Genomic DNA, 14,555 nt, shown 5'->3' on the forward strand with positions numbered 1-14,555 from the left:
TATATTTTTTCATATATTATATACTTCTACTTCAATCGCTTGTCAAATATTTCTTTTATTTTTAAATTTATATCATTTTAGATTCACCTTTTTTTAAATTTTATGAACAATTTCACTTCTTTCGTAAGAAAATTTGAGTTAACTTATATTAATGAAGTTCTGAATAAATTGATTATTTAATGTCAACGATTATTAAGTAGTTTTTTTGTTTTGTTTTACTCAAGTTAAAAAATTGTCAGATTATTTTCCCCTTTGTCCCTTACATTTAAAATGGGAGAATTATACGATTTTTTAAAGTCATTTTCCCTATTATTTGGAAGAACATAAAATTAAAAATGTCTTAAAAAAAATCGCCGAAATAAGAAGGGCGATTCTGCATTTTTACCAGTATCTCCATTGTTTCTTTTTTTTTTTTTTTTTTTATCTGTTCCGTAGTGTTTTTAGTTTGTTTTTCTTTTATTGATGTATTGAATTTTTATGTGACTGAAAAAAATGAGTAACGTATTTAAAATTGATTGCTTGTTTGAAGATTGCATTGTAATCACATTGCCATAGGTAAAATTCTGCAGTGTTATTTATGGAACAGCTATCGTAAATATAACTATATACCTACTACTTTTAATTGGGCTTAAACTTTATGTGAATAAAAACTAAAAGTTGAAGATGAGCGAGATATTTAAGGTGCTAAATAAATGTCAGTAACTGTTCAAAATTTACAATTATTTCTGAACAACTAAAGAATATTTCATATTTGATAAGTATGAACTATTAAATTACTTCTCTAAAGTAGATACCTTAAAAATGTCTTTATTCGTATCAGTACCATTTTAATTGCTAGGTTTTGATGACAACCAGTTAAAAAAACATCTGAAAAGGGACTAACACATAGTAATTTATAATCACTTGTGAATGCCATTATATTTTTTTTCCTATTATATTTATTATATCATATTTTTTCTTATTATATCTTACTGCAAGTACAAGAACTGGACAGTATATATCCAATGTACCTACTTCTTATATTGATTTTAAAATTAAAGTTATTTTATTTTACAATCTTCTTTTTTGCTTTTAAAAAATTTGGGTAGATTTCTGTATTGTGATTTGCGGCAAAATATTTGCCAAGTCTTGGCAATTTCCAGGCAGCAGCCCCAGGGTGCGTAGCATTTGTAAAAAGTACTTAAAGGTTGCTTTTTGGGGGATTTCATTTTTAAAAGCTTTTAAAGGTGCTTTTTTCAGCTGGCGTTTTTTTCTAATAATTTTCAAAGTGCTTTTTTTTTCTAATAATTTTTTTTCTTTCCTTCAGTCATATCTGGTGGATCTCATGCATTTCACGAAAAATGGGGAGTTTGCTGCGTAATCATTCACGCGGACTTCATGTTGTACCCACGTTATGACTTGCGCATGCGCGCACACTTGAAACCAAAACCCGAGTGCTCCAATTCGCATTGAGAATATCAGATCCCTATGAAATGTTTTCCTTTTTAATTTATTTTAATTTTGTTCTTGTTTATATTTTACTTCTAACACTTTTTTTGATGTAGGGGTAAAGGTTTTGTTCAGGGTCAAGTTGAATTCACTCGGTGATGTGGGAAAGTACTGATTGTTTCGATTGACGCCCGTTTCTTTTTGGGGTTTTTGTAACGCTAAAACTTTATAAAAAGTTTTTGTTTTTCAATAATATCATTGATTGAATATGAATTTTTTGAGTGCTTGAAAAGTTTTTAAAATTGCTTATTTTTGATTCTAAGATTTGGCTACGCACCTTGTGTAAAACCCAGCACTGTGTTAATAATATTATGATTTTCTTTAAAATTAAAAGTATCTTATGTTGAATTTTATTTTTAGGAAATTTACCTCTCTGTAATAATATGAAATAAAGATTACAAAACTGCAATTGAGTACTTATATAAATCAGTAAAAAGAGTTACAAAAGTGGTAAGTTATAAAATGTTTTATTATTCAAACATTTTTGTGTTAGAATTTCTTGAAAATAAAATTTTGCTTTAAGTAATTATTATTTGTCAAAAATATAAAATGCTTTAGTATTAAACAGGATGTGTAGTGTTTTTAAAAAGTACTTAAAGGTGCTTATTTTCGTTTTTATTAAAAGCCCTTAAGGATGCTTTTTTCATTGGGTGGTTTTAAAAAGTGCATAATTTTCCCTTTTACAAAATAAGATTTTATTCGAATTATGCAAAATTGAGCTTCAAATTATGCAAAAAGTCGCAGTTCACATTGCTCTATTCAACGTTTTTATAATTTATTCAACCCCAATCTATTTCATTGTATTGTCAGTCCGTAGCGTATGAAAACATCATTCATTTCACATGATTCAAAATTTCATGATTTTTGACTATTGTCAAAAAAAATTCAAAACTTTTTTTTTTTGACATGACGGTTAGAACAAGATAAAAGCGTCAATTATCAAAATTTTCCAACCCTGCCTAATTATATATTATAAAATATTTTTTGGTGCTTGAAAAGTGCTTATTTTTTGTTCAATTATTTGGCTATGCACACTGTTAAAAAATAAAAAGAATTTTTCGTGGCAAAAACTGGATGAGTTCTGCCACAGGCAGTCGTCCTCTCTTTTTATGTAAATAAATGATTTAGTGTTATATAAATAGTTAAATATGGAAAATAGATGACAATGTTGAGCTTCTGAAAGTTGTGAATTAATTTTAAATTTTTAAGTGTTATTTTTTCTTATAGAAATATTTTAAATAGTGAAAAAAAAATTTTTCCAAAATAAAGAATTCTCTAAGTCATTTTGTGAAAACTGTTATTGTTACAAAGTTTACAACTTAAAATTTAAAGAGATACAGAGTATCATCTCTAATATTAAACTAAAAAGGTTTGTATTGTAACCAATCCAAAATAATAATAAAAATAGATATTTTTAAATGTTTTTTTTCTTCCATGTATTTAAGGAATAATGTACTAAATACATTGTTTATGCATGTTAATGAATTAAACGAACTTGCTAAATTATTGAATAGATTTAGAAGCAAAACTAATTGTGAAATCAATAAAGTTATAGTTAACTCTTATGAATGTGTTTTTCATAACTATTTAATTTATTTTATTGATTAATGAATCTATAAAATAAGTAATTATTAATACGAATGCATACTATATTATTTCAAATTATATTATATTCAAAATAAACTGTGGTTCATATTATATAAAGATTTTTTATTATTAATTACTTTTCATTTTGTAATAATTTTTTTTTTTTTTTCCTTCTTCCAACTTTCAATATTCTAGTTTTTCCATGTTAAATTGATATTTTAACTGCACTAGTTGTTTATTAAATTCTAAAATTCTTTTTTTAAAAATTTGAAAGATTTTATAAATGATTTTTTTTCTTCATTTATTTATAGTATTTTAGTGTATATACATTTGATTTATGCATTTTTATAATTAGGTTGTAACCATCTGTGCTACTTTAGTTTTCTGAACCTAATTACTTAATGTAAATGGTTAATTAAAAGTACAAAAGTAGTTTTTTTTAAATGCTATTTACTTCTTTAAATATTTTAATGTCGGAATTTTTTTATCAAAATTTTTTATTGCTCTATGGTTTTTTTAAAAATTAAGTTGAAGGAATTAGGTATTTTATTTTTCTCATTTTATTTTGAAGGGTAATTACAGTTGGTTTTTATCACATTGGCAGTAATTTGTTAATCTTGACTGTAATACCGGAGGAAATTCTTAAAACAGGGACAGTAACATTGTTTACTTTTAGTTAATGTATTACTATAAGTCCCCATGGTGCAGTAACATTGTCTCAGAACGTTACAGAGTTCTTGCAGAAAGATTTTTCATTTGGGAAGCAAAAAAGTCTAGTTTTCTTTTCTGCAGTTTTTTTCAAGATGTGTTTTTCTTTTTCTGCAAAATTATTTTTAGACAATAACTTTCTCGCATTTTAGGGGAGGGAAAGAAATGCTCCTGATTTTTCTATTTGAGAATAAAAACATTCTGTAAGGACTGGCTCCAGTTATAATTTCAGTTATAATTTCAAATGAATGTCCCAACAAAACATGTGTTTCAGTAACCTCTTCTTTAACTGTCTGTTTCACATGGTTTTGTCAATCTTTTTTCCTTCAGTTACTGCCACGAAATTTATGATTTTTAATTTTTTTATATGATGAGATGTGCAAAATGCAAAAAAAGAAACAATAAGTTTGTTTTTCCCCTTTCTAAATGTGAGAAAATCACCCATAATATTAGATTATGCATTCTTATATATGGAAAAAAAAGAATCTTACATGTACTATTAAAAAAAATTGTATGCAAGTATTCTATAAATGTAGGCTATTTTTGTAAACACAAAGTGCTTCTGTTATTTTAAACTTGTATTGTATATAAAACACAAGTGGGTGACCTTTGTGCTAAAATACAAACTAAGGTAAACAACTTTAAAGAGCACAAAAATATTATTAAAAGCAGACAGCTGTTTCAGATGCTCAAAGGGCAACCTTCATCAGTGCAACAGAACGAAATGAGAGAAAATAGGGTAAATACATAGAAAAAGGTGACCTATCCAGCGTTCCTTACCTTTCTCCTGTTTGGAAATCTATGATTAAACCTAACTAACTCCCCCACCTTTTTGTTCCTTGCTTCCCATTCGTCGTCATCCTTTCACCCTTCCCTCCTTTTGGCCGTTGCTCTAACCCCCTTGTGACGTCACCTTTTTCTATGTATTTACCCTATTTTCTCTCATTTCTTTCTGTTGCACTGATGAAGGTTGCCCTTTGAACATCAGAAACAGCTGTCTGCTTTTAATAATATTTTTGTGCTCTTTAACGTTGTTTACTCTAGTTTGTATTGTATATATTTGCTACTATTGAAAACTTCTTGCAGAAAGATAAATGCTAGGGTGATTTGTCCGTGAACACCCAAAAACATTCTGCCACACGGCTGTAAATAAAGCAAATTTATTTTTATGTCTACTAGGGAAAATGAGAAATATTTATTATATGCTATATATATATATATATATATATCATTTTTATTGTATGCATCTGAACATAATTTTGCATACTTGTTAGTTCTGACAGTTTATTATCTTTGAATAGATTATGAAAGACACAAATAGATCTTCCAATTTCTTCCAGTCAAATTGACTATATACCTAGATCTTTTCTGGTAGAAATACCACTGTTGATTTTAACATAAGGATTAAATAATCTAACATAATTTATTTTTTCATATAGATGGCTTTATTATGCAAAAGCTGCAATGAGAAGGCTTTTGATGTAGAGGTAAATATATATATATATTTTATCTTAATTTCTCTATTTCAGTTAACTTTGTGTTGTTGTGAAAATTTATATTCATTATTATAATTTTTTTTAAAATTTTATATGTATTTGTGCTGTTTAAGTTTAGGTTTAAACATTACTAAATTTTTATTGATATTTTTTTGTTGTTGATTTAAAGTTTTGCTGGCATGCCACTTTTCTGCTTTTTTTAGTCGGTTTCCATAACTGTTATAAAGCTCAAAACCTGATCATTTATGCTGGTGAATCAGCCATTAATTTATGAAAGAGATTGAATTATTTTTATTATTATTATTTTTGTACAATTTGTTGTTTCAGAATTTTTAGAACTTGAATAATATTTAAAAAATTTGATTAAATTTCCTTTTCATGAAATTTTAAGATCATATACTTCTGTACTCAGGGCTCCCACAGGTCGGGAAAAACCTGATATTGTCAGGGAATTTAACTTCAAGAGTCAGGGAATAGTCAAGGAAAATTGCAATTTTTTGCAAAAACCTGGAAAATTCCTTTAAGAATTATTAGAAACAGTAGTGAAAAGTATTTATTGAGATTCAAATTAAATAATTCTAACATCTATTACAATTATTTGTTATAAAAATATCACATTTTAGTCAAACTCGCATGTTTCTATCCTCATTAAATTATGTTCTTTTTGCTTATAAATATAATATTTGGCATCACAAATAAACATATCAGGTTATTTTGATCCAGGAGTTTCCTTGTCCTTTGGATTGGTTCAAAATTACAAGGCTACGAAGTTGAGCATTAGTAGTCATAAACCCAAAATTGGGTCGGCTGTTCAACACCAGTTATTAAAATAAAACATTGGAATCTGGGCTGTGGTGGCTCAAAGGATAGAGCATTCGCCTCCAAATGAAGCGAACTGGGTTTGAATCCCATCAGATACGAACTCCACACCAACCACAGTGCTGACGTAAAATATCATATCCTTAGTGGTAGACAGATCATGGGTTAGAATCCCCTTGCTGATAGACTAATCGTAGGAGGTTTTTCTCTCCATGTAACCCAAATGTTAGTTAGTTTAATCAAAATGTCCTCCACGATGGCAAATTTCTCCCAATACTTGATCCAAGAGTTTCCTTGTCTTCTGGATTGGGTTCAAAATGACAAGGCTACAGGGTTGAACATTGGTAGTCATAAACCATAAATTGGGTCAACTGTTCAATGACGGTTATAAAATAAAATAAAGCATTGAAACCTGAGGCTTTGCATTATATAGAATTTTGTGTTATCTAGATAATTTCACTTATGACTAAACTTACCTACTAAATATGGAAATATTAGTCAGAAACAGGCCTACCTTTAAATGCCTTAAAATAATTTTTAGATACAAATACATAAAAATACAAAATATGCACTTAAGTATTCATTATTTGCAGAAAAAATTGAAATTTTTTCCATCATTAGAACTTAAATAACAAACAAATTAACTGATTTTGGTTTCCTTAATTTTTAAAATTTTAACTTCTTAGAAAGTAATTAAACAAATAATGTAAAAAACAGACCTTTAAAAACACCTATCCCTTCTGTGTTTTGGTTTTTTTCAGGATTTATTGGATTTTTCAAAATAAATTTTTTTTTTACAAATTTTTTGTTCTTTATATTTGTGGAATAAAGTTTGCTGCGTTAATAATTACCATTGATTAAATTTGTGTTAATTTAGCTACGTTTTAAAAAAATCATTTGAAACTGTATAACACAATTTATAGATCTGGGATAGTAGTATTTAAAAAATATTTTTACAGATGAGTTTCTCCTTTCATTAGATTGTGATTCTAAAAATATTACATATTATATATTGTTATAACAACAGTTTCAAGTATAATGTATTTAATTAAAAAATTTAAAGCATGATAAAAAATAGAACTAATGAAAATATAAATATTTCAATGTTTGGAGTTTATTTTATTGTAAACTTAGATTTATTAATAAAATACAATCATAAAAAAATCAGCTTGAATTTTTTCAAAGGCTTTTTTACATGATTATTTCGGTAAAAACCTACCCAGGTTTTTCATAATGGATAAAATCATAACTCTGGCTAAAACTTAATAATTTTTACTTAGTTACAAAAATTTCTTAGCTACAAATTTCATTGTTTACACCCACAATGCTATTGTGGTTTATAGAATTGCATTTATAGATCTTTTACTATATAATGTTATTGTATGGAAACTAGCCTATGGATTGTATATTTCTGCAAAATAAGTTGAATGCAGCTATCAATATTATTTATCTTCTTTTTTATACAGGCTTACTTTTTAGAAAAAATTCTGGACTTTTAAATAAACTAATAGAACTTACTATATTCTTATTAAACTGATCTTTATTATTAATAGAGCAAATTACGAAGTTTAAAAAAAAGTGTGAGTTACTATCATTTTATAAATAGCTTTCAAACTTTTAAATCTTCCTTTCTTTCCTTTTTTTTTCAATTGAAATATATATTCTTTTTTTTTCCATCAGGAACAAGTTTGCAAGGCTTGTGGTATAGTTTGTGATGATATTCAATTTGGAATTGAATGCAATAAAGATTTATCTTTTAAACCTTTTCAATCTACGGCCTCCAGAAAACCTCGAGCAGAAGCCTTAAATCATGGAATTGATGCAGTGGATTTCTTGTGTCATCAGTTTAATATTACAGCAGATGTAAAAATGGAAACTTTAAATTTACTCAAAGAAATATATGCTAGTCGAAGAAAGGTTGGAAAATCTTTTAAAATGAAAGAAGACGTTGGTGTTTTGGCAGGCTGTTGTCTTTTAAATATACAGAGAAAACATAAACTTCCCGTGCCCATCAATGGTTTTTGTTCTTCGTTGAAATGCAATAAGAAAAAAATTTTAAAAATGACGAAAGTTCTTCAGAACTATTTAATTGATAACATATTATCTGAGGAAGAATCTGAAGATTATAATCAAGATATTTCTGTTGTGAATTCTAGTGTTGAGGATAATGAGTCATTAGAATCCTATACTGCTACTTTGCTATCTCATGCTCCAGAAGCTATTAAAAATGAGCTTATCCAAAAAACTACTACTCTAGCTAAACTGGCAGATTCATGCTGGCTTTTGACTGGAAGATCCAAATTAGGAGTCGTTAGTGCAGCTGCTTATCTCTGTTGGAAGTCTATGAATCCTAAAAATAAGTTGACTCTCCCTGGGTTTTGTAGAGAGTACTCTCTAAATGTGACAAAAGCACGTTCAAGAGTTCCTGAGTTGAAAGACATGCTTTTAAAACTTGGTGCTAATATACCTTCTAAAACTGCAAATTATGTCACTGATAAAAACATAATTTTCCACTTGGGATATATTTTGGAGAATTCAGAATCCTTACGAAATGATTTGTTATCTGATAAATTTACTACTGATGCAGTGAATCAAAAAGAATTTGAAACATTTCGCGACTGTTATAGCAAACCAAAGCCAGTCAAACTGCATGTTTCTTCTTATGCTGATGATATGAATGCATCTGACATTGAAATATCTGACACAGAAATTGCATCATATATCCGAACAGATAAGCAAATAAGTCTTGTTCAAGATCTCCGAAATATGTATGACTCTGATGAATCTCTTAGTGTCGATTAATTAGTGATCTAAACTTTGAACCAATATTCCATGTTTCACTTTTTAATTTTAATTTGTTTATTAATTTGAAATTCAGTAACTTTTGTTATTTAACTATTTAATTTTTTTTTATTTATACATATTTTCTACTTGTAAGCTATATGAATTTCTACTTGTAAACAATACACTTTAATTTTAAACTCAGTAACTTTTGTTACTTAACTGTCTAATTTTTTTTATTATTATTTATTTATGCATAATTTATTTGGTATTAATCTTTACTCTACTATTAAGAATAGTTCTGAGTAAGCCAGATTTTTTTTAATGTTTTTATTTAAAAGAAAACTTTAATTTAACCTGTATAAAAATAAGAAAGTAAAAGTACTATTTAAGTTTCTCCATGATATGTTTTAATAGCACAACTAATTCTACAATTTTTAAACAATATGTTTTGCAGATTTCTGATTTTTTGTTACTTAAATATTCTGTTCTGTATTTTTATATGCTATGTTTAGAAAGTAAAACGCTTACAGCCAAGAGTACATTACCTTAAAAAAAAAAAAGAGGTAATTTGTGACAAAATTCTTCGCTTCAACTTCAGAAGCAGTTCTGCATTGAAAAACATATGAAAATCAAATCAAGCTCTATTTTTTATATTTATATACTATTATTTTAGTATGTGTAGAGATGAAAGGTTTATCTATCTCAAGTAATAACCCCTTTTAAAATTCAGCTTAAAAGATTAATAACACAATCAAAAGTATTTTTGAAGAATCATATATTTTATACTAAAATTCAAATGAATATGATACTTCACAAACTGTTATTTAAGCTGACAAAATTTTAATTTTCCCCTTTCAGCTTATAACCTCCATTTGAAACTAGTCTTTAAATATTTATTAGCAGGTACAAAGTCAAAAATATTTTCAAATGATAATTTATTCATATTAATCCTAAAATAAACAAAATTTAAATCTGTATCACTGTGTAATCATTTGACTCATAGACTTATAATTAAACTTATGTCATTTTTTATAATTTCATTAGTAACTTAAAGGAAACTATCATAATTTAGAAGAAATACTTTTATTTTTATAAAATATAAAATTTTCTATCTTTGAAAATTTTAAAGTGTATGGTGTGACATATTAAAAAAAAACTGGCAGGGGTTGCTTGTCTATTTGATGAATATTTACTTGTATATGATTAACATCTAAATAAACATAAAGCTTATACTGTTAAGATTTAAGCTGACTGAAATTCTACTTCATCCTATACTTTATTTATGTGTAAATCGTACAACAGAGTTTTAAATTTATAAATGTTTATAATATGTTAAATGTTTATAATATGTAGAAGATATATCTATTCATATTAAAAAGCAAAAAGAAAGTATTATTTATTTAAGCAGTTAGTTAATTAGTAAAGTTAAGCAATAGGCATGTGTAATACTTAAAAAAAATTAGAATTCTGAGGGTTTTGGTTCCAGTCTAATATATTGTGCCATTTGGAAATATGGGTTGAAAATATTTAAAGAGAACTGGATTCTATAACTAGTTTAGAGTTTTTAAATATGAAACTAAACATTCATATACATTTTCCCTGTTTTCTTGCATCATTGTTAAAAGTTTCGTATTATGGTTTACTATAAACTTTAAAAAGAAAATATGATTATAGTCTCTCTTTTTTTTTTTTTTTGTATATTGATGTTAATGTTAAAAAATTTAAATAAGATATAATTGTTGACACTCTAGTTGAACTTGATGTGTATATTTTGTTGGTTATTGAGCATAATAAAAGCATAAATGCTTAATTTGTATTTTAGTTTATTTTACGTCTATTTGTCCAAATTATACAAAGATAAATTTATTAAAAACTTGAATTATCAAATTTTATTTTTTGAAGAAAATTCATATATTTTTTTATAATTTAAAATTTTCTGACTCATTAAAGAAAAATCTCTAAAAGTTATCTGTCACCTTCCGATTTTTAATATCTGAGTAAGATTTCTACTGTCATTCAGTTTGTTGAAGAATAAGAAGTTATCTATTTAGCCTTCACAAAATAAAACCTACAGCATTTAATTTTCCACTTAAAACAGGCTTTCTTTCTTTTTTTATTATTTATTTTTTCCTTACATTTCAGCTAGTTAACAATGATTGTTGTGCTAAAAGGAGAGTTTACTACCATTTTTTTAAAAAGGAATTTCTTTTAAATATTTTTATCCTGCATTTGCTGTAATTGATTATTTATCAATCTTTAATATATTTTTTTTTAATGTTACTTCAAGATCACCTTTGTGTAGTTTTTCTACATTTCATTTTTGTCCAGAATTTTAAAAAAAGTGGTGAACTCGCAGTTACGGAACAACCTTCATACAATTAAATTGCACAATAATATTAAAAAATGAGCAGCAAAAAGAATGCTGTTCCTCGTCCTGTTTAGTTCCCAGCACGTGATTTCATTAAATCACAATAATTTACTAATTTTGCTGTAAATAATCAATAAATAAATTTTAATAATAAACACGCTCAAAAAACTGTCTAAAGAAATTCCATACTTAATTTACTTTATGTTTTGTAAAATTATGAGAGCAAAGATGCTTTAAAAATATTATGGAATAAAACTAGAATATGGATTTTTTTAATTAAAATAAATAATAAATAAATTTTTAATAATCACAGTGAAAAAAAAAGCTGCCTTAAGAAATTCCGTATTTAATCTTCATGCTTTATAAAATCAATGCATCTTGTAAATAATAAACATTTTTTAAATAAACACACTAAAATTCTGTAAAAAAAAGTTCCTTTTTTTATTTATCTTATGTTTTATAAAATGGTGTTTACAAAAATGCTTAAAAATATTTTGAAATTACTCTAGAATATGATGCTAATAATATAAAACTGCATCATGACTATAAACTCCTATGTATAAAAAGATTATGTCAAGTAAGATGGATTAGTGTTGATGCCCTAACCTCTGATGGTAGAGAGAAGGAGGGGGGGGGATCACTTCTAAAGATGAAAACCTGTGCTCTCTGATGAAATGGAATTCTCCCAGATTTTTTTAGCTTAAGTAAAACTAAAGTGATTGCCAATAATTGTCTGATCTCGTCTTGTTTTTTTTTTTATTCTTTTTTATTTTCAATATTTGTTGTTAATTACTTATATGTACATGAATATTGTCTATAAATCATGATTATAATATATTACCTGATAAGTAAGCTAATTAAAATTTACAAAAAATATAAACATTTATTTGAATAAGTCAATGATTTTTTTCATTCAATCAATTCAAATGTTTAATAAAGTATATTTTCAATATTTAGTACAGTTGTTGAAATAAATTCTTAATATAGGTTATTTTAGTGTATGATGTAATAGTTTTGGTATGTCTACATTCTAGTCCATGCAACTCAGCATCAATTGAAAGAACGTTTCTAATTTTGGTATTCTTTCAAAATTGCAGGGTTGCCACAGGCGACTAAAATGCAACTATGGCCACTTTTTTTGCCTGAAAAGGCTAAAAAAGCAACTATTTTCAGGAAGAGGAGACTATTGGGAGACTTTTCTGTACTCCTAGCGATGTTTTTTTTAAAGCATAAATTGGGTTCAAAATCTGCTGCCCACGATAGCTTTTGAACACACTGAACTTTTGTTTCTTAAAAAATGTTTAAAATTTTGAATTGCAAATTTGAGTCTTCACTTTTTAATTCGTTCAACCTGCAGATTCCTTTGTAAGCCTATTTTGTTTCTCGGTCGCCTTTTCAATGGTTATTGCTTCGAAATTCCGCATGATTTAAAAAAAAACAATTTTTAATTTGACAAAACAATTTTTAAATTGACAAAAACGAATTTGAGTAATCACTTTTCACAATATATATGTGTGTGTGCATATATATATTTCATAGATAAATTATTGATTAAAGAGAAAATAGTGCTAGAACATTGAGGTTTATATAAAAATTATCATATTTGCCACCAACTTGACTAAATGGATCATGGTATATGACAATTAAGTAATTAACAAAATTTTAGTCATATTTTTGTTCTTATTTAGGCAACTATTTTCATGCTTTAGGCTACTAAAAGCAACTATTTCGTCCATTTTTTTCTGTGGCAACCCTGAAATTGAAAACTAAACTTAGAGGAGTACAGAGGGCTTCAAAACTGGTATTTTATAATTGCATGATTCAGGTTAAAGATGAAGGAGTTGAAATAGGAGTAAATGAAAATTGATTTTACACGTAACGAATAAGATACGATGTTCGAACAACGAGTAAATGAATTTGGCGTTTTTTAGAAAATGGCAGAAGTTACCTATTTAGCCTGAGTAACTCCAGTTAAAAGTTCGTCCAAATGGTCGTCAATTCAAAACCTATAATCAACATAATTTTTTTCTTCTGTTTTGTAAGGATTTTACTTATAATTTTGAACTTATTCTTTGGGTATTATAAGATTTTCGTTTAAATTTTTATGTATTTTAAACAGTCATTACCACTTTTTTTAATCGTAATAAAACATATCCAGTGAATGATCTTGAGGTGATAATAACCTTCGTCACAAGTTCTTTGTTGTAACCAGAGTTGGGTTTTTGCCGTCAAAAACTGGTTTTTGACATGACAGTGGTAAAAACCGTCAAAAACCTACTGTTTTCTTTCATTTATGGCATATAGCGGACAATATATTATTTTCACATAATTGCCTTTATAAATGAATGTTGTAAGTGATTGCTGTTGATTTTGCAACTATATACATGTATTCTTATAGAAGGATATACATTCATATAGAAATATTGTTATATACTTATTGAAAATAGTGATACTTTTATCATTATAGCTTGATTTGCAAACGATTCAAAATTTTGCACTTCTTAATTGTTAGAAATAAACAAACAAACAAAAAAGCTTGGAACCATTAATAAATTCAAGAACTAAAAAGAAGAATTTAAAATTTGGCATTTCTTAAATATTAGAAATAAGCGAAGCAAAACTTTCAAAACTTGTAACTACTAACAAACTCTAAGTCAAGAATGACTTGACATTCTTCAGTAATGTAATATGCAAAACAAAATGATGCTCGGAAATGTTGAAAATTTTGTTTAGTATCCTAATATTTTACTTCAAATAGTATGTTTTGATATAATCATGTTGGGGAAAATGCAAGAATTTGTTCTTAAATATCTTTTAACAACTTTTTTTCTAATTTTATTGCCCAAAAATGAATGAATTTTAAATTATAAGCAGTTAAACTCAAATAAAAATACAGTTTTACCAAAACTATGGGTTTTTGACAGAGGGGTTTTTAACATGACGGTAAAAACCATGGTATAAAGCGGTAAAAACCGTCATGTGTCAAAAACTTGCCAACCCTGGTTGTAACTATTCAAAAAGTAAAATATCTTGAACTGGCTGTTTTGAAATAAGTAATTATATAGAAAAATCAAATTTACATTGTATTTTCAAGATTATTTGATTGATCCTCATCTCATATAGTTTTCTTAAAGGTAGATCTGATGATGTTTGGAAATATTTTCTCAGAAAACTGGTTTATATACAAGCAAATGAAGTATCTTATCTGCTAGTTGAATGACAATATAAATTTTAAGAAAGCATAGTTTGTTGTTATTAAAGTTATACTTCTTATGCGACTTCCAACCAGGTTGCGTTAAACGTTT

The 14,555-nt window shown here is 26.7% G+C and overlaps 1 protein-coding gene across 3 annotated transcripts; it reads left to right on the top strand.

The window, feature by feature from the left end:
- Window positions 1-3: 3 nt before the first annotated feature.
- LOC107456133 (transcription factor IIIB 50 kDa subunit) lies at window positions 4-10,692 on the top strand. Of its 3 annotated transcripts, none has more exons than XM_016073914.3 (4): window positions 4-123; window positions 1,849-1,938; window positions 5,223-5,270; window positions 7,779-10,692. In XM_016073914.3, exons 3-4 carry the CDS (start codon window positions 5,223-5,225, stop codon window positions 8,898-8,900), a joined length of 1,170 nt encoding a protein of 389 aa, XP_015929400.1. In that variant the 5' UTR covers window positions 4-123; window positions 1,849-1,938; the 3' UTR covers window positions 8,901-10,692. The 3 variants fall into 3 exon arrangements, with proteins under 3 accessions (XP_015929400.1, XP_015929401.1, XP_071039473.1); XM_016073915.3 differs by lacking the exon at window positions 4-123 and adding an exon at window positions 404-555; XM_071183372.1 differs by lacking the exon at window positions 4-123 and adding an exon at window positions 860-888.
- The last annotated feature ends 3,863 nt before the right edge of the window (window positions 10,693-14,555 follow it).

Source organism: Parasteatoda tepidariorum, chromosome 7, assembly GCF_043381705.1.
Source record: "Parasteatoda tepidariorum isolate YZ-2023 chromosome 7, CAS_Ptep_4.0, whole genome shotgun sequence".
In the NCBI taxonomy this organism is placed as follows: Eukaryota; Metazoa; Arthropoda; class Arachnida; order Araneae; family Theridiidae; genus Parasteatoda; species Parasteatoda tepidariorum.